Consider the following 21,408-nt stretch of genomic DNA (forward strand, 5'->3'; position numbering starts at 1 on the left):
GAAACTCGAGGCCCCCGGCCTCGCTGGTTCCACCAGGCACAGCGTTTAGCAGGACGAGCTCACACCCCTTCAGATCTTCAACCGTCCCACTGGGCTCACGGGGGAATGCGCCGACTATTTTGCGTCCCGCTGGGCTATCTCGGTGCCAGATAAGCGACGGGGCGGTCACGCCACACTGGCGTCCCCCACTTCAGGTGCGCCAAAATCGAGTCCCCTGCTTCTCAACGGCGCACCAGGCCGCACTGTCCTCGCTGTCTCCCGGTCGCGTTCAAGGTGCCCGGTGTACCGCCGACCCCACCGGAGGAATTCAGGCACTCGCAGCAGTTATCGCCTCACTCTGGGTGTGATGTAGAGGCTCGGGGATCAGGATAAATGAGCGGATATGTCGCGGGCAAGCGGGAGCTCTAGTAAGCTGCGACCGCCATTGCCGCTAGCTAAGCCACGCCCTCATTTCCTACCAATCTTGGTGGAATACGGTCTGTTTTCATCATCGTCTGGATACTAACTATGTTTCCCCCATTTCCCTAGCTATTAAACGGGACCTAATTTGGCTTCCATTGGTAACATACCTTTCCTCTACTGCTCCTGCGCACCCTACTCCTGATCTTACTACAGTTGAAGTACATAAACCCCCATGATTTTCTGATTACCTGATTGCTGTATTTATTAATTCATTTATGCTCACATATTATTGTTCACAATTCTTCATGCTTGTTATGCTTATTTTTCATGAAATTGTCCATGTATTGCTTATTTTATATATCCGCTTACTGTAACTCTTAACCCCCTTTTCCCTTCTCCTCTCCCTTCCTTTATTTTCTTTAATAAATCAAACTTAAAAAAATATGGACAATGTAGTTTAAAACCACAATTGTGGTTGAAAATCATTATTCAGTTATCAAGATTAGGAAGGGAGTGAGTGGTTAGAGATTTGCAGAAGGACCAGGCAATCTAAATTCAGCAGAGACAAATTACTTTTGTTCCGTTGTTTTTAAAGGCAAAATTATGCATTTAGGCATATATGCCATGCTGCATTTCTGGGGTTCATACGTAACTTGTAGCCTTAGGCATGTTCTGTAGGCAGGAAGGCTTCTCCAAAAACAGGAGCCTTTTGCCTGGTGTGGAACGCAATTAGTAAAAACTATTGTACTAAAAGGTTTAATAATAATAATAAAAAAAAGACATCCCACTTTTACTGTTTTCGGCTCATTAAGGAAGCTAATTTGCAAAGTGATTGCCTAGAAGTAAAAACGTATTAAATAGAGTCTTACATTTACCTCAGTATATGTATTTGCATTGTAAAACTTGCAAACAAAGATTGTTTTTTACGTTACATTTATGAATTTGTATATGTAACAGGGCCACCCATAAGATTGTCTCTTTCTTTCCATAGTGAAGGTCAGCCAGAAATGTGAGCTGAATTGCCAGGCAGTGGGCTACCGGTTTTATGTCAAACAAGCGGACAAGGTAATAGACGGGACGCCGTGTGACCAGAATGGTACATCTGTGTGCGTGTCTGGGCAATGCAAGGTAAGGCATTCATGTTAATTCAAGTTCTTCTCGTCCTCCCCTGCCCAATATGCTTCCACATTTCTATAGCTGAATTTTTTGCATTCTGTATTTTTGCTGTGCCGCCTCGCGGAAGATTCACCCTGCTAACATGATTGTTGTATTGTTTACCAGGCAATATTATTTTATTACAAATATATCAGATTCAGTAGGCCAGACTTCGCAAGGATGTTAACTCTATCATGTTCTATGCTACATCTTTCATACGGATATAGATGCTTTTTCACCAGCAAGGTATAATTCTAAGTGTGTGAACTGAACAGCTAGCTTTCGTTTAGTCTCCAGTAAACCTAGAAGTTAAAAAACGACATTAAGGTATTTGAACAGCCTAAAACAGCGGGGTGAACATATGCAAAAGTACTTCATGATTGTGCCATTTACTAATGTATCTAATCAAGGGAATTACAGTGAATATTGTTAATAGAGCGAAAAACATATAAAATAGTAACTCTTACATTAGTCACTTTTTTTTTGCCTTGCTTTTAGCCAGGGCCACTGATATTATGCGATGTGGCGGCTTGTTTCGCATCTTTAAGAATTTGCTTCATTTGCCACATAATGCACCATCTGCTGTGTAATCTGCAGATTGAACAAAAAAAAGACTGTTTGCATACTTTAACTTGCCATATTTCAGTTGATTATTTCTGTTTGTTAAATTGGCACCAAAGTGGTGAAATGTTTGCCCAAACAGTATTACTATTTGTAGAAATGACAAAATAATGATCTAATACTATCAAAAAATGTGCAGCATTATATTGCATCATTTGCCTTTTCTTGACACATAATTTAGTCAACACAAGGAGATGATGGGCGGGGTGCTGAAACTTTTCAGACACTCACCCACAGTCACAGATCTGGGTTGAATCCATCACTGTTCTTTAGCTCACTTCGCCACCCCAGTTCACACCCAGCCATATACAAATCAGTCTTGACCCTGGGCCTCATGGGAACAGTCCAGCCTGAACTGCTAAGCCAGTTCCTAATTGGACCAGAAACAAGCATCCTGGGACCGGTTTTTGGGAAGCACCCCCTCATCAGCCAGGCTAGCTTGAATCCAGTGGCAAAGTAAGCAAGGGACATTTGGGCATACTCTGTCAATTTAGGGTGAACAAATCGAACACAAGGAGATGATGGACGGAGCACTGAAAATGTTCAGACACTCACCCCCATAATTTAGTCAACTCTGCCACATAATTTGTGTTCCCCTTCCACATAATTCCAGAGGCCCTGCTTATAACCTGCTTTTGTTTTACATCACTCACCATGGGGCCGTTCATAAGCGTCCAAAATTAGCATTAATTTAAGGTATTAGCCAGCCGCTACCGTGTAAATACAAGCTTTCAGCCCTGTAACTGGGAGTAATATGAGAAATTTGATGTTACAGCATGTGTCTCTGCATGTTTTCCTCATTATCAGGCCCATCATAGAATTTATGAATTCCACCTATTAATTGGCAGGTAAAACTATGGTAATCCTGGGTGTGGCGAAACCTAGAAGCTTGTAAACTTCTTTCTGCCAGATTTGGGCTCTAGAGCCGCAACAGGATTTAAGTTTCACTCGTTATTTGGCCCAGTCAAAGTTCACACAAAGTTATAGCAACCTAATTGGGTCTAAATCTATTTTCAATTATTGTAGTAAATGTGTTTGTTAACATTATTTTCACTTGAGAGTGAAGTGTGAAGAAAAGTCTGTAAGTAGGGCTGGGTAGCGAGGATATTTGCTATAGCTGATTTTCTTAGTATTTAAAGAACTGTAATGTGTTTTCCACCTTAAATGTAAAATGCGTGCAATATAGGTTTTCTTTTATTTTTGATTGCGTATGCTTTAGTTTGAAAATGCTTCTAAAAATAAATTACACTAAAATAAGAAAGCTACTAAGTGAAAATGGAAAACATTAAATACGAAAACACCTGTCTCTTTTAAAATACTTTAAATTGGTTGAACAAGCACAGATGTGGCTTCAGGGTAAGGGGAGCTCTCCAACACAATCAGTGAGGCATTCATAGAGCTAAGATGTAACTTTTCCAAAAGCAATTTATTGGTGCTTTATGCTTTCTTTACTTCTGTGTATTTGTCTGAACTCGTTTACCAGTGCTAATACTTCTGCATATCTGTGTGAACGTGTTCACGCGTGCCGTGCCATCTTTATGGCAGACGTCTCGTTTTCGCTTGAATTTTAAGGCTAAACCTGAAAGAAATGAAAAATTCTTCAGCAAATACTTTTAAACCGGCCTGCAGCCAACAAGTATGCAGCGGCATCAATTAAGAGCTCTTCTACTGTTATCCTATTAGGGCATCGTATGGCTATTCAGTAGGTTCCTTAAAAGGACTCGATTCATAAACACACATTTGTCTGCACAGTTTGGAGTGAAAATGCCCGTCGGAAATCTGCAGCTGCAATTTTACACTTTGCAGATACCGAATCAGGATTCAGGCCACAGGATGGAATGGAGAGTGTGGATTGGCAATGGGGGAGATGCTTCACTTAAGGTTTCAGGTCGTGCCTCTATCATAATAAAGTAGCAACACATGCCCCCTACTCTAAAGACCTGATCACTTACTGGTAGTCCCAGTGGCAGCCGCTATTTATAAGGGGCGGTGGGGTGGGTGGGTAAATTAAAATATTATAAAAAAAAACACTTATCTTCAGGCCGGCCACCCAGCCGGACGCTGCCACTGTGTCCGCTCGCCGCCACTACTCGTTCCTCAGAAGCAGGAACCAGAAAGCACCCAGGCTCCTGACTCCCCTAGCCAATCACAATGCTCCAAAGCCATGGTTCACCGCTCAGACGGGATATGGGGGACTGGGCATGTTCAGCACCCAGACAGTAATACAGCCTGTGTGTAAAACATGCAGAGTGCACATGACTTTTATGGTTGGCCACTTTAGAATGGAGCAACAACTCCGCCTCCTGGCCCCTGCTCTGGCAGTCCAGCCCCGCCCGCACCTGGAAACAGAAAACTAAAATGATAATACCACTGGTTATTATCACTTTTTTTCCTTTTTTTACACTGCATAAAGCAGTGAGGTGATGCTCCTCCGCCTTACCAGAGGAGCTGCCACTGGGTAAACCTTACTGATGCATATTCCTAATCTTCCTTGTTTCACAAATATGAGGTGAGCCACACCTCAACACAGGGATCCAGAGAAAATGGTGAGAATACTACCTTGCCCCTCCTGGCTGAAGTCGATAGTAGAAAAATAAATGTGTTTTGAAAAGCCCAAGTAGCCACTCTGCAGAATTAAGAGAAGAATACTACTCTTTTGATTTTAGCCCAAAACGCTGAGATACCCCTGCTGGAATGACAATGTGTGCCAGAGGGCAGTGGAATGTTTGCCATGCAGTATGGTAAGGCAATTATTGATCTAATACTGATTGAAGGATCAGGACACTGCTCAATCCTATCCAGAAAGAGCCATTAGCCCTGCAGTACATCTATCCTAGGTCACCACCACCAAAAATACCACCTTCATAGTTACAAATTTGAGATCCACCTCAGGTAATGGTTCTATGTGCTGAAACTGTAGCACTCAAAGAACAGAGGACACCTTTCAGAGTGGAGTCAAAGGATAACAAAAAAGATGGTTGCTTGCCAAAAACTACACAAGTCAAAAAAACTGAGGGGCATATTATCAAGCAGGGCGATAGGCAATTAACGCTCTATTAGCAAACTGTCGCTAACTGATGTTAGCGACAGCTTTTAGTTGATAGCGAATGGTTTGGGGCCCGCTTTGCATGTCAGCGATGTTTATCGCTAATGACATGCAAAGTGGGCGTACCCAAGCAGTTAACGACTGATAGCAGTCGCTAACGTCGATATCGCCTATTAGCAAGGCAGGCGTAGCGATGGAAATATTTGCGCTAAGCGCGAATATCTCCAAATACAAACACCTGCCCAGACCAGTTCTTACGATTCATAAAAGGGGGTGGTGATGGACGGAGCATCTGAATTAAGCAGAACACTCCTACGCAGTCAAAAGATCAGGGCTTGATCCATCACCGTTTTTTAGCTCACTGCACCATCCCAGTTCAGAACCTGGCTACATGCAAATTAGTCTGTCCCTGGCCCAGTGCATCATGGGAACAGGGCAGACCAAACTACCAAGCCAATTCTTTACTGGAAAGGAAACAAGCTTCCGGGGACCGTTTTCTGGCATTGCAGCCGTCTTCGGCCCGGCTTGCTTGAATCCTGATGGTGCAGTGAGCAAGGGACTCATGTCTGAGCATACCCTTCCACTCCTATAGTGGCCAAAACGATTCATAAAAGGGGGTGTTGCTGGACAGAGCATCTGAATTAAGCAGAACACTCCTACCCAGTCAAAAGATCAGGGCTTGATCCATCACCGTTTTTTAGCTCACTGCACCATCCCAGTTCAGAACCTGGCTACATGCAAATTAGTCTGTGCCTGGCCCAGTGCATCATGGGAACAGGGCAGACCAAACTACCAAGCCAATTCTTTACTGGAAAGGGAACAAGCTTCCGGCGACCGGTTTCTGGCATTGCAGCCGTCTTCGGCCCGGCTTGCTTGAATCCTGATGGTGCAGTGAGAAAGGGACTCATGTCTGAGCATACCCTTCCACTCCTATAGTGGCCAAAACGATTCATAAAAGGGGGTGGTGATGGACAGAGCATCTGAATTAAGCAGAACACTCCTACCCAGTCAAAAGATCAGGGCTTGATCCATCACCGTTTTTTAGCTCACTGCACCATCCCAGTTCAGAACCTGGCTACATGCAAATTAGTCTGTCCCTGGCCCAGTGCATCATGGGAACAGGGCAGACCAAACTACCAAGCCAATTCTTTACTGGAAAGGAAACAAGCTTCCGGGGACCGGTTTCTGGCATTGCAGCCGTCTTCGGCCCGGCTTGCTTGAATCCTGATGGTGCAGTGAGCAAGGGACTCATGTCTGAGCATACCCTTCCACTCCTATAGTGGCCAAAACGATTCATAAAAGGGGGTGGTGATGGACAGAGCATCTGAATTAAGCAGAACACTCCTACCCAGTCAAAAGATCAGGGCTTGATCCATCACCGTTTTTTAGCTCACTGCACCATCCCAGTTCAGAACCTGGCTACATGCAAATTAGTCTGTCCCTGGCCCAGTGCATCATGGGAACAGGGCAGACCAAACTACCAAGCCAATTCTTTACTGGAAAGGAAACAAGCTTCCGGGGACCGGTTTCTGGCATGTTATCCAATGGGAGGTGGATAACATGGCTAAGAGCATTTTGTCGCTAATATGTGAATATCACTGTATTCTCAGCGATATTCACGCATTTCGCCGCTATCGCTGGATATTTTAGCACAATGGAGAAAGACGTTGCTAATAGCATGTTTTCTCCACTAACATATGTAGCGACAGCGATAAAAAAATCGCCGCTAAGCCTATTTACCGATAATTATCGCTACTTGTTGGTAATATGCCCCTAAATTTCCTCAGACTCCTAATCCTTTCACAGGCTGCGGAAGGCTTTAATTGCTGCCCACAGGACAGACTCCACTGAAATTCATCCAATGAAAAAATTCAAGAATTGAAAGAAAGCACCATGATAGAGCTGAAATTCCCTTAGATGATCACCATTACTGAAAAACTGCTAAATGTCTGAAGTATGACTTGAGAGTGGAAAGACATCCAGATAGTTGTACTGCTTGTGCTAAGAGACTGGGCAGACCCTGTCTCAATGGCACACCCTTTTAGACTCCAAACCGACAGGACCATATACTGGGAAGTTATGCCCTACTGAGATGGGGATGGAGATGGAAGAACAGACAGTCTCCAAGCAGGATCGTTTAATAGAGCCAGCAAGAAGGGAAAAAATGGGAGTATTAAAATCTACACTACTCAATATCTTCATGTTTTCGCCAGTAACTGAGAAATGAGTGGAAATGTCACAAAGGCATACTGAAAAAGCTTGGAGAAATTTTAATTACACTAGGGAACTTTTTGAAATTCTTGACTTTTTGTTAAGTAAAATCCCTTGAAATTTCTCCGTATGTCAAGGAGAGGCCCAGAGCTCTTTCTCCAAGCTGTTGTGTTATAGGGATTGCATGTGTTTCCATTTTAGTTTTCCCTTTAAACTTGGCATCTTTCCGAGATGGTGATTTGAAGATATTTTTCACCAACACGACAACATGCCATTCTTGCATTTATTATGGTTAGACATTGCTGTTTTCTAGTCTACACTTTTAGTTTTAGGGACACATACCAGAACATGATGTCCTTGCTTTCTTTTGTGCTCATAGGAGATGACTCTTTTACCCAGACTAAATAAGGCTGTTTTTTCTGCATCTCTTGCAAAATGAAATAAGGGGGGTGTTTTATTATTTAAATATCATCCATTTTAAATTCAGGCGAGAGGTACTTCATACCGGAGTTATCATGGATGCTGCGGAGAGCTGTGGATAAGATATAGCGCTGCAGGCCCTGATATGCAGTCTAAGAAGGAAGATAGCTGCCCTGGCAGAGGTTGTAGGCTAGCGTACTAAGAGGGACTGCATTCATTAATGCACTGAGGCCGGCACTAAGGCCGGCTTCCACACCAAGGTATGTGGTTGGAGCATTCCAACTTGGTCTGGCAGAAGGGTACCCCACCATCCTCTCGCTAGTGTAGGGCTATTAACAATAGATAGGAGTAATATTGGGAATAATCAACACGGTCGAACTATTCATATTTTTTACCATTATGACGATGCTTATAAAAATAATGTGTCTTATCTGTCCTATACTGGCATGTTTAAATTACAAGGATTCAACCTTTTCAATTAAACTTTTGAAAGTGTATTATTGTGCCTCCTCTTTGTGAAAGATTGGGCATGCAAAAGTGATAAACAAAAAGGTTAGCTCTGTTTCCACAAATTCATTGGGAGTAAGTATGGCTATGTTCGAGGTTGCAGAGAGCCTCTATAACTCTGGAGGTTTGGGAGTTTAGATGTAGTAGTATCAGCTAGCTGGACATACCTTTACTGATGATATGAGAAGACTCAATTCCTGTATTATGAAGTTTTGTTGATACAATTCAAAGTACTACTAAATCCGTAGGACGCATGTGACAGCTGACTGCAGAAAAGTGGAGAGTACTTCAGAACTACAGTGTCCTTTGTGTGGGGCAAATAGGTACATAGTGGGAGTCCTAAACCATTTGCAAATCAACGTGAAGTTAGAGCAGATTCTGTCTGATCGAGTATTGCTTTTAGGGAAAGAAGATTTAGTTTTGCCTAACTCCCCAGGCACAACTGCAAGAGACCTAAAAATGAAGATCTTACCCCCTCCCTGGCTGTTGATATGTGCTATTCTGACCATATTGTCAGAGTAGACTAAAACCGTCCTCTATTTGATAAGGGCTTGGAAGGTTTTGCAAGCTTTTTAGACTGCTGACAGTTCTCTGCAAACCTAAGGTACTGGTGTCTAGTATTACTACAACTGCTGTGGGGGCTAGATTGACACTTCCCTTAACAGGTGTGGAAGATGTAGCCAACATAATAATTGTGAGTAAGGAGGAAAAGCTACCTTTCAGTATTTTCAAAATCTTGCACGCGAGACTCCAATGTTTTGGCTGACACACATTTAGTTGGACATTTTCTGCTGGAAGGTTTCCTTCACGAATTGGCAATGTGTGTCCTACATTCTTGAGGTTTAACACTCGACAAAGGTCCCTGAGGCATTGGAAACTAGAAAGATTTTCAAATACACCTCTTGATACTTCTAATTGCAAGGGACTGGCTTTAAGGCATACGTGTCCAATAAATCCTTTAGAGTGTTGGAAATGACTATATTTTGTGTGGTAGTCCTCCTGATTTGTGTCTTCTTTGCCGAGCTTTTTTTTTTTTGCTTACCATATTACTTTACACCAGGGATATATAACCTTTTCTGTAGTGAGAAATACTACTGATCAGTGAAAATCATCATGAGCTACTGAAAGAGTTAACTTCATGTTTATATGGATTTCTGAAAACTCATCATTTAAATGTTATCCCATTTACAAGTGTCACATTTGTAAGCGCGGAAGAAATGCAAATAGCACAATTGACCATGTATTGGTAACTGCAAATATTGTACAACTCTGTTCTACCCCACGGATTTAAGAACTGTTATTTAGTGACCATAATTGTATTATCATGTCAACGGTTGTGTGGGGTAACAGTTGTTCAGTACAACAGCTTTCCGTAGGTAATATAGCCCCCTGTAGAACAAATGGTACCAGAATCAGATGGAAAGTTATTAACCCAGATACAATATTAAAAAATATTGTTTTCGAATGCGGCAACAAAATATTTGAGTGTTTTGATATTGGGGCTGATTCCATATCGATACTAACTAACTTCTGTAAAATAAGTGCCTCCATTGACAATATAATAACAAATTAATTGAGCAGAAAACACATTCAGAATAGTAGCTGGTTCAACCATGCCTGTACTAATTCACTGAACCATCTTAAACAAGTACTCTCCAGTAGCCCTAGGGATAAAGTGTTAGTTAGAAAACTGAGATTAGAATATAAACTCACCCAAAAACAGAGGAAGAGAGAACTCCAAGAGGAGGCTTGGGATAAATTACCTCAAGCTGCGGATACATTTAATAATAAGTTGTTCTGGGAAATTGTTAACTCAACATTTCTTAAAAATGAATCTTTCCCCGAATTGTTGAGCCATGTTAGTAGCGAGGAGTGGGTGGTACATTTTTCCATTATTTTTAACCAACTTGATAATAATACAGAGGACTTTGTAAACACCAGTCTATGGCCCACTACCCCCTAAATATTACCCTTGCCGAGGTCGAGCAAGGAATTAGAAGCAGCAAGGGAGGGAAAGCACCAGGCCCGGATGGTGTACCCATTGATGTCTATAAGACCGTGCCATCTCTCTGGGATCCTATACTTATCAGAGTTTTTAATGCCGCCGTGACAGAGGGAGCCATCTCCACTTGGGGCGAATCTGTAATTACACCCATCTATAAGAAGGGGAATAAATCGGAAGCCAAGAACTACCGGACAATTTCTTTCTGGACTCATCAATAAAAGTGATGACTTGGGTTTTATTAGTTAGATTGGAGGAGTGGGTTGAGGATAATGGGATACTCTCACAGGCCCAATATGGTTTAAGAAAGGGGCTGGGCACGCTAGAACAGTGTATCAATTTAGAACTTTTAATTGGAAAGTACACATGTGGCAAGCAAGGGGGCCTCTTTTTTTGTTTTGCTCACCTTAGCAGCGCTTTTGACCTAATGGACCAGGCTATGCTCTGGCCAGTTTTACTTAATCTTGGAGCTGCAAAGCCCATTATTTATTTTCTAGCCAGGCTCTAAAACAAACTATTGTCATCTGTACGGTATGGCCAAAGGGGCGAATGTACCCCTGAATTCAAAGTTAAAGGTGGCATCCGGCAAGGCTGCATCTTAGCACCATTGCTTTTTACCTTGTTTAATAATGAAGTAGACGCAGTGCTTAAACTGGTACAGTCGGATGCACCCCAGGCTGAGGGCCAGGATGTGCCGGTTCTGCTTCATGCAGATGATGCTGTACTTTTATCCCGAACACCAATAGGCCTACAACGGCTAATAGAAAGGTTTGCTGATTTTATTAGTGGGAGGAAGTTGTTGATCAACAAGACGAAAACTTATACCATGATCTGCGGGCCGAAACCCGGGAACATAAAATCTTTTTTCCGAGATGGGCAAAAAGTGCAAACCGTCGACAATTTTTGTTACCTGGGGATATCTTTTTCTGCTGACGGTAAATGGTCTCGGGAAATGTCTAATGTCCGGGCTAAGATGGCAAAAAGTGTGCATGGGTTCTGCAGGTTCGCATCTAAATTAGGGGATTGCCGAATTAAAGACATGACACATATCTACAAAGCTATATGTACCTCAATTGCATTATATGGAGCAGGGGTATGGGGTCACCATACTAGTGAAGAATTGCAAATTGAAGACAATTCCTTTTTTAAAAAGCTCCTATGTCTGCCTATCTCAGCGTCCTCTGAATTAATTCATTGCGAAGTGGGGCTTAATTACTTGTCTGACCATATTGCGCTTAGACCTGTACTGCTCTGGAGATCAATATGGTTGAAAGAGGAGACACTATTTATTAAAGTGATCGTCAAAGACTGCCTTCGACTGGACAACTGTTTTAAGATCCCCTGGCTTAAATATATAGCACATGCCTACAAAGTTCTATTCAAACTTACAGTCTTGGATAATCCTAATGAAGTAACAGATTTGTCCAAGCCGGAGATAAAGAATATTTTCCTGTTACAAAGGAAAGAGCGCAGATTGAGATCTGTAGGGAAGCAAATAATATATCAGTTTTATCATTCCTATTTGTACTATGATGGATTCCAGACTTATCTGACATTGGTAACAAGACCATCACATTGTTTTGTCCTAACAAGAAGAGACTGGGCCTTGTCCATGATTTAGTAGCGTTTCCCAGTATTAAACAGCGTCCATTCTCCCCATGCGATGGGCACACCAAATAAAGCACTTTGCACTTTCTCCTCCTTTGCGATCTCTATCTGAATCGAATTGTTTATTTAAAACCTCTGTTTAAAAAATATCACACTACAACTACTAATGCTGCTATGAGCCTACTGTTTACACTTAGAGAGCCCGATATTTGTTTTTATGCTGCAACATTAATTTTAAGATCAATCCATGCAAGGAAAAGTATGATATTTTAATGTTATGTGAACTGTGATTTTATTTTGTATGTTGAACTTAACTGTAACTGGTTTTTATTACTTGTGTTTGTACTTTTGCTTTTATGATTACCACATTTTAACCAAATAAAGCTTATTGAAACAAAATGAAATGACTATATTTTGAGTGGTAGCCCTCCTGATTTGTGCCTTCTTTGCCGAGCTTTTTTTTTTTGCTGACCATATCACTTTACACTAGGGATATATAACCTTTTCTGTAGTGAGAAATACTACTGATCAGTGAAAATCATCATGAGCTACAGAAGGCTAAGCAACTTGATTTGTTACTAGACACTCTTACTCCCTGCTCCGTTGACTTTTAGCCTAATGTCCATAGAACTAGTCACAGTAGTTTGTACAAAATACTTTGATTAGGGACATTATGACAGTACTGCAATGTGCGTCAGTGAGAATAACGTTTTTGTGGATCTATGAACATGTGTACATATAAATGGGATGAATGTTAATGGGCGACTGAGGTCCCATGTAGCATGTACTTCGGACACTGGAATACCTATCATCATATGTGGCACCGTTACATGGATAACACAGACATATAACCATTATTTTAAATGGGGAAAATTTCAATTACAGAAGACATTCTGCAAAAATTGTTCATGATATAGAACATTTTTCTGCAGTTTAAATTTCTCCCACTTAAAATAATGGCTATTTTTTTAAAGTTATAATATGGACAGTGTCTACCAGCCACTGGGAGAAAGATGCCTACTGTGTGTAAAGACAACACTTTGAAATAGGAGAACATTAAACTGAAGAGTTAACTTCATGTTTATATGGATTTCTGCAACTGATCATTTAAATGTAATCCCATTTACAAGTGTTACATTTGTAAGTGCCAGGCATCTTGCTAGCTGGTGTCTGTAGACAAGGTGACATATTTATAGCAGACAAATATATAGCCATTTGTTTAAATGGGTGGAATTCAAAGTGAAGAAATTTGCTTCATAAAACATTGAGGGCCATATGTAGGTAAATATATTTTACCGATTCCTAAATACCGAATTTTACCGATTCGGTATTCAGGATTCGGTAAATGAGATGTAGGAAAAAATTTGGTAACATTTACTGAATCGGAAAAATTCGGAAAATGTGTACTGAATCGGTATTTACCGAATCAGTATTACCAAATCGGTAAATACTGATTCGGAGATAAAAAAAACAAGCAATTGAGGATTCAACCAATCCTATGCATCCACCCCACCCCACAACCAGGTAGTGGCCACACCCATGCAAGTGCAGACAATGAGAACCTTCTGGAGAGCTGTGAGCAACTGAGCCACTGGCTGAACATTGCTGAGGAAAACTGCAGGATGGCTTCCAATGAATCAGAGAGGGAAGGAGCAGAAAGGAAAAGGAAAATGAAGTTCAGTGCAAGTGAGCTTCAGGTCCTTGTGGAGGAGGTGGGGAAACACCGCACGCAGCTTTTTGGCAAGCAGTCCCTGCAGGTAGCAGAGGCTGTGAAAAGGAAGATCTGGCTGGCAATCCAGGCAAAGATGAATGCCATTGGGGTAAGACCACGGGACATAGGTGACCTCAAGAAAAGGTGGTATGTCCTTCGGATCATCACCAAGAAGAAGCTGGCTGCACAGAGGAAAGAGGCCAGTGTCACAGGGGGAGGAAGGAGCAGGGCACTTGCCCTCACTGACCTGGAGCAGCTGGTTGAGTCAACCCTGGAACTCGAGAGTGTGTCTGGAATCGGGGATGCAGACAGCTCAGCCAGAGCTGCCACAAAACAAGGTAAGAAGCATGCACAGCAATCCTCCCCCCCCTTCCCTATCCCCATTCCCTAATGTGGCTGTGTGATTCACACTCCAGTACAGGTTTTGGTATACACCAGCAATGCATTATGGGAGATATAGTCAGTGAAACACCCATCATGACAGACATCACACTAAACAACAAGGCATGCCACACATCAGTCAGAAGCAGCAGAGGACATTGGGATAGTGTGACAGGATTGTAATTTAATATTGAAATGCAGGGCTGCAGGACCACTGAGCTAATGTCCATATCTTTCCACAGGAGAGTCATCGCGCAGGACTCCGCAGGAGAAGGAGGGAAGGGCACTCTGTAAGGGAAGAACTGAGGATGCCAGCACAAGTGCAGGTCACAGCACTCCACCACCACCGGCACCAACACCACAGGCAGCTGCACCACCAGAGCCTGCCGCAACAGCAGAGCCAGCATCGACCCTGCTGATTGACTCACCACCACAGCAAGCCTCACAAAAAATCTCAGCCTCACCAGCAGCAACATCATCTGTAGTGGTAAGGCCCAGGAGGAATGCTGTTGCCTCTTTCCATGCCATGGAGTCGTCCTCTGAGGACACAAGGGGGGGTGACACACCAACTGCTCCACTGGAGGAAACAAATGCTGGGCTGCAGTCCACCTCCGAGGGTGCGCACACAGGTACGAGATGCCGCAGGGCCCAGCAGCACAGCACAACTCGGCATGGTGATGTGTCTTCGGAGGGCTGGAGGCCCGTATGGTCACGGTGCAGCGCCTGCAGGGGAGGGCGATACAGTCAGTTCAAAGACAAATGCGGCACCTAAACCAGAACATGTTTAATATTGATAGGGGCATCAGCTCTATGGTGGAGGGCATCAAGGAGATTGCCGAGGGCATGCGGGACATGTCCCAGTCTTTGTTGGTGCTTTGTGACAAACTGGACGAGGATAGGGCAAGAAGGTGCAGGTAGAGGCAGTACATTGAGAAGCACACCAGGGCAGTGAACCGCCTGGCAATTGCCACTTCCCTGCACTGCAGGCGCTCCGTGGCAATGCAGGAGGGGCTAGTACACTGCTGCACTGATGTCACCAGGGGGATGGGGAAGGTGACAACTGCACTGGATGTGCTGCTGACCACCCAGTCAGCCAACGCTGGTGCACTAGGTGTGGGGGAGAGTGATGAGACCATCAGCAGGAGCAGCATTACCCCCCCTGTCCCAGACACCCAGAGGAGCAGCAGGTGGCATGCTGCGAGCCCTGGCTCAGCTGACAGTGAGGAAGGCCAGCTGAAGGCATCCAGCACTGTTGTGCGGGGGCGCAGACGTTAATGCTGCCCACACATTTCTGAACATATTTAGGGTGAAGTATCCCATTACTACCTATTAAGGTTGTCACCATTTGGACTGGCATAGTGTGCCATTTGTTCATTGTCGTAATGCCAAGTTATTAAACTACATCATGTACATGCAACGCCTGACTGTGTCTCCTTACTTATTTAGAAATAGTTGCATGTGATCTCTGCCCGTCTCTGTCTCCCATCTGTTGCTGGTGCCACTCCTGCTGTGTTGGGCTCAGGCTGTGCATCTTCATCATCATTATCCTCAATATCTGTTAATTCTACTGCTGTTCCTTTCCTAGTGGCAAGGTTGTGCAGCATTGCGCAATTTGCAATTATTTTACAGCAGATGAGGGGTGAGTACTGACGTGCGCCTCCGCTTTTGTGGAGGCAGCCAAACCTGCTTATTAGCAGCCCAAAGGTGCACTCCACGACGTTGCGTGTAGATTTGTGCGCCACGCTGTAACGTCGCTCACTCGTTGTTGATGGGTTCAGGTAGGGAGTGAGGATGAATGAGCGGAAGGCGTATGCGCTGTCACCTATGTGGAAAAGAGAGAGCCATTACTCACATGCACAACAACACCTACATCTGCAATATCTATCTTGGTGTGTCACAGTGTTTTACCTAGCAGGCATCCTTCTCCGAATTCCCCCGCTGTCATGGGGTGTGTAGATCCCACTGTTTTGGAAGATGTAGGAGTCGTGGATGCTTCCAGGGAATTTGACCACGATGTCTGTGGTTATGTTGGCGGCATCATAGATTACCTGCACATTTATTGAGTGTGTGGACTTTCTGTTCCTGTAGATGTACTCAGTGGCTGCAGGTGGGCAGATTGAGATGTATGTGCCATCAATGCAGCCGATCACATGTGGGAACTGTGCCATTTGGTAAAAGTCAGTCTTGGTTTTCAGCAGTTCCGCATGTGTGTCAGGAAAGCTGATGTAATGATGCATTCTCTGCATCATGGCCTCCAGGAACTTCCTGAAGAAACGGGACTGGCAGCTCTGGGACACCCCACCTGTCGCAGCTATCACCCCCTGGTAACTGCCAGATGCAAGCAGGTGTAGACTACAGAGCACCTGCACATGTGTTGGTATGGCGTTCGCCCTTGGTGTTGGGTGCTCCAGGAGTGGGTGCAGGTCCCTTATCAGGTCCAAGATGGTGTGGGGGTGTAACCTGTACCTTTCATGGATCTCTGCCTCAGTAAGTTGGAAGACTGTGATCCACTGTCTGTAGACTTGCTCCTCCCGTCTCCAGTTCCTCTCTCCTGCTGTCTGTAGCCGTAGCCGCCTTGCTTTCACATAGAAAGCCGCCATTCTGATCACACTGTTGCATTTTGGGGCCTGTTTTATGGCCTGCACCTGGTTACCACCTGCTTTCAATTCATGGTAATTACCGACTCTTAAATACCGAATTTCATGAAATTCGGTATTTTCGAAGTTACCTACATCTCTGTTCTCATTTTTACCGTTTCTTATTTACCGATTCGGAAAATAAGGATTCTGTAAATACCGATTCGGTAATTTAGAATGCGGTAATGATGAATTGGTATTTACCAATTCATATTTACCGAATCCTTACTTTTGGCCTCCTACATCTCAAATGCCTAAATACCGGTCGTTAACGGCAAATTTACCGAATTTCGGCCGTTACCGACTGATGTTTAGCTACCTACATATGGCCCTTAGAGACTTATTAGGATCCTGGCAGATGGGTACCTCGTCAGAATGGTGACGGATATCTTGTCTGCCAAAAGGGAAATCCCATTATATCCAATGGAATTTATATTTTGGAGGGCAGGCTATCTGTCACCATTGTGAGGGAGTAACCTGTCAAAAGAAAGATCTAAATCAGGCCCTAAGATGTGATTGGCTCAACTTAAATTCCGGAAAAACATTAAGTCTTAATGTTTCATAGAAATATTTTTCTCCACTTTATATTTCTCCCATTTAAAAAGGAGGACTGTATTCTTCAGTTATAGATATGGCACAGTGTTTACTGACTACTGGGAGCAAGAGGTCTGCTGTTTGTAAATGTGACACTTTGAAATGGGAAAAGATCAAAATGAAGAGTTAACTTAAGCATTAAAGTACCTTTTCATTTTAAATTTCTACCATTTAAAAGCATTGAGAAACATCATCTTGTTCTCAGACTCCAGTATTGAGTTGACAAGGACTTATTTAAGAGTTAAATATTTCAGTGCTTTTATTCTTCACCTCTGTGCCCGAGGTCATACATTTGACTCCAGCGCTGCTCATTACCAGGCCCTGCTATCTGCAGTGTGAAGAAGATAATGTAAAATAAACACAGCTTTCCCTTAACTTTAAAAGAAAAATGTGACCCTGTGCTTTTTAAAAATTAACTTAAGTCTGTGAGCTGCACTGTAGGTGTCAATGAGATACTGGTAGCTTGCGAGCCACTGCTTGGAGACGCCTGCTTTACGCAATTTATTCCTGCTAACCAGTGGTAAAGTGTTTGTGCTCTACTCTCCAGACATGTTAGAATTGGCATACCTCTAATTGAAACACTTTATTTACTTGTAAGTCTCTTCTAAATTGTACCACATATACCCAGGGCCTGTAAATTAAATGACACTAGTGGGATTCAGTGCTCATTGTACCACCCATTAAATTGTACAACATCTCATTGCCTGCAACCTGGGAGTGCAGTTTTAAACTGCCATTTTGAGCTGACAAACCAAGCATTTTGCTATCCTAAATCCTCCTTATTTGTACTTATGTCACCTCGAAGTTAGGTCCTAAATGCCCAGATGGCAGGATGTTTGAAGTTGAATAGGGCATGCATGTTTTATTTTTAAATGCCCTGGCACTGAATAATCTCTGAAGTTGTTTTTTACAGTGTCAAGGCTAACTCTCCCATAGGAAAGTGCTGGGTTACACCTTCTAGTGCCTAATTTCGCTTTGGGAACAGCTAGAAAACTGATTCCACGGCTCATTTAGATTGTAACTCAAAATCCAACTTGAAGATCAAGTCAGATTTTATATTACTATTTTGGAAATTATGCTTTTAGAAAGTTGTCATTTTCCTGACTAAAGTCAAAAGCGCATGTCCTTTCTTCCAGTGCCACATAACTGCTTACGGCACCCATGTGGTGAGATGTGGATTGTTCCCATTTGGTGGACAAAAGACTTGGCTGTGGGAAGGTGTTTTTCTTCCTTGAGCAGGATGCCTGGGGCCTGTGTCCAGCCCTTTCCTGGCCTTCAAAGGATGTCTACCCAGTCACTCGCACATGTAAATCACACATACGCTTGCCTCCCGTTTGTCTTCCTGGACAACTAGGGATGAAACCCAGTGGGAGAGCCTCAGAACTGATTTGGAGTGACCAAAAGCAGTGTTTTCCCATTCTTATAGCCTCACCTTTGGGTAGGCACAGGGAGGTGTGAAAGAAAGGATCTGCTATGTTGGATTTGGGGAAAAAGGGGTACTGTGGGGTATTTAAGAATAGACCAGAAAGGAAGTGTTGCAAAAGGTCAGCTCTGGGAACATCCCTTTTATTAGGGAGTGGCCAGGAGTTTTCCCACCCACAGGCTGTCACTTGCCGTAAATGTGGCATCCACAGTACCATCTTCAGAACACTCTCAGACCTATGCGAAATCAGCAGAAGGATTGTCCTGCTGTCAGAAGAACCTGAGGGAAGACTAGATCTGCTTGCCTTGAACCCAGGGCCCCAAAAGTGACTCCAGCAGTCAGTTGGCTGACCTCCTGTTTGAGCAACATGAACACAACAAGTACACAGCAAGCTTATAGAGCCTTCTCTTCCTGCAACTGTCCGCTGAACAATTCCATCTGGACTTATCCTGGACCCTACTGCTGGCCTCTGCTGGAATGAGTCCTTACCACAAGTGGTGTCCCCCCAGGTCCTAGACCCTTGCAGGTGTTAGAGTGTAGTCTTCTTTTCCACAGACTGCAAGAAGTCAAACTTTTTGCCATCTTTCTGCCTTTAGAACCAACAGCATCCGGTCAACATCAATGTCTAAGCTTTTCCGGCACAGAATTTGTTCACTTGGAACTTTTTCTCCTTCACTGGTGACCTTACCAGGACTCTGCTCTCTAGTAGCCTGCCTTTTATCGAGCCCCACTTTGGATCCACCTTCCACCGACGACTTGTTGACGACCAGCTTTTCTCCATAAAATGTTTAAGTCAAAAGGAACATTTTCCGCTGAGGCAAACCTGGTCCTTGTATCGGACACTTCCTCCATCACAGTCAGCTTTAAGGTTCAATTTTGACCCGGTCTAGCATGACCGGATAACTGTGGTAGGCCTGTTAGTGCTTTTGGCGCTATCTTTCTTTCAAACTTTTGATATTCATATTTCTGGTTCTATTTGTTGGATTTTTGACATTTTGGAATTGTTTCATTTACTAAAATATACTCTGTGCTTCATAATTGGATTGGGATATTACTTCTACTGTCCTTTTCTTTTAATTATGTTTATTAGGTATGCAACCAAACAAAAATATTGACATAGAACAAACTGTTGACGTATGCAGATCACAAACCATTTCTTCTTTCCAGCTGCATGCTGTTCCATGGCCCCCTTCCTGCCACATGGGGGATTCAACAGAAGTACACAGGGCGACAGTACCTCAAGGTCCTATTACTGCACAGGACAACTCCTCTCATTGCAGCAATGCATAGGCCTTTAATCTTGACCATGGCCCCTGGCATACTGGAGTCGTGAGCGGAACAAATAGGTTGACATCTTTCTTCAGGTCACAACCCAGCAATGGGATATGGCCCTTCATTCCTCATTGTGCAGCACCAGGGCCATAAACCTTATTCTTACCAGTGGCCCACGCCTTCCATTAGAGGGTCGCAATCAAAGCACCCGGGTGGATGTCCCAATCAGTGGAGTGGGCCTGATGGACCAGAATCTCACACTCCGCTCTCAGGATCCACTCGGCAGGAACCCCACTGGACCTTACTCCCTCCACTGGATTTCTTCTTCTCCTTACAGGGTGTTCTGGTCTTGACTCAGGCAGAAGCTGGTGCTCCAGGCTTCCGGGTGATTATTTTTGATTATCCTGGGTGATATCTAGTCACCCAGCAGGAAGCCTAGCAGTCCTTTATTCCCCATCCTAGTCTCAAGAGGCAGAATTCATGATGAGCTTCTGCATGCTGATGTACAGCATACGTTTAACAATTTGGATGCCTCAAAGCTCCCCTTTTTAGAATCCGTTTCCAGACACAAATGTGATTTAGTGTCTCAGTCTATGAAATTTGTATTATGGATGTTGCTCCTTTTGAAGTGCTTGCTCCTGTCCTTTGTCCAGGAAGTCATCTGTCACAGTAGGAGCACCTCCTGGCTTCACACTCCTGGATGACAGTATCACTAATATATATTCATTAAAAGTTTGCCAAAGGGCCCGAACCCTCCTCTTCATGATTCTCTTTTCAGCTCCATCTCTTTTCTGAGTTATAATCAGGCCCCTTTGACCAATCACCTGCTCCGGAGCCAAAGAGCCCCTTTAAAGTGCATGAAGGGGCTCACTATGCCATTCCTCATGTGTATGTGTCCCACTTAGCTCTCCAGAATGTAGCAATCCACAAATCTGATTGGGGTTTCCTCTACCTCCACATGCCTTCTTCACTGGGCCTTGAGGATCCCAATATGGAACCCACAAGTACCCATGCACTGTACCCCTCAGATAGAGTGGCATAACATTAGTTCAGTGGTGGTGGGGGACTCGAGTTCCAGGGGCCCTCCTCAGCAGAGTACACTGGATATAGGACCAAAGTGATATGTGGTGGCTTGGGGGGCTCCAGGGGCCTCATTTATGAGGCCTTGCGTCAGTTTTGCGCTTCCGATGCGTCACTTTTTGTGGCGCATCGGCGGCGTAAAACATGCCTCCTGTTGCGCACTATTTACAAAGTGACGCATCTAAGCAGATGCGTCACTTTGTAAACCCCTGCGCTACATTATACTTGAGTCAGGTATAATGTATGCAGAGGGGGCGTTCCCCCGCAAAAAGCCTCGTAATAGTGACGCAGTGAAATCTATGAGATTTCACTGCGTCACTTTTAGGACGCTGTTGCGTC

General features: G+C 43.8%; 1 protein-coding gene across 1 annotated transcript in view; it reads left to right on the top strand.

The window, feature by feature from the left end:
• THSD4 (thrombospondin type 1 domain containing 4) overlaps positions 1 to 21,408 on the top strand; it is a 2,493,250-nt gene that overhangs the window by 1,397,379 nt on the left and 1,074,463 nt on the right. Inside the window, exon 7 of the mRNA XM_078684935.1 lies at positions 1,394 to 1,530. Within this exon, the coding sequence (XP_078541061.1) occupies positions 1,394 to 1,530 (137 nt within the window). The remainder of the gene's footprint in view (positions 1 to 1,393; positions 1,531 to 21,408) is intronic.

The sequence above is a fragment of the Lissotriton helveticus genome, chromosome 3_2, assembly GCF_964261635.1.
Source record: "Lissotriton helveticus chromosome 3_2, aLisHel1.1, whole genome shotgun sequence".
Taxonomy (NCBI): domain Eukaryota; kingdom Metazoa; phylum Chordata; class Amphibia; order Caudata; family Salamandridae; genus Lissotriton; species Lissotriton helveticus.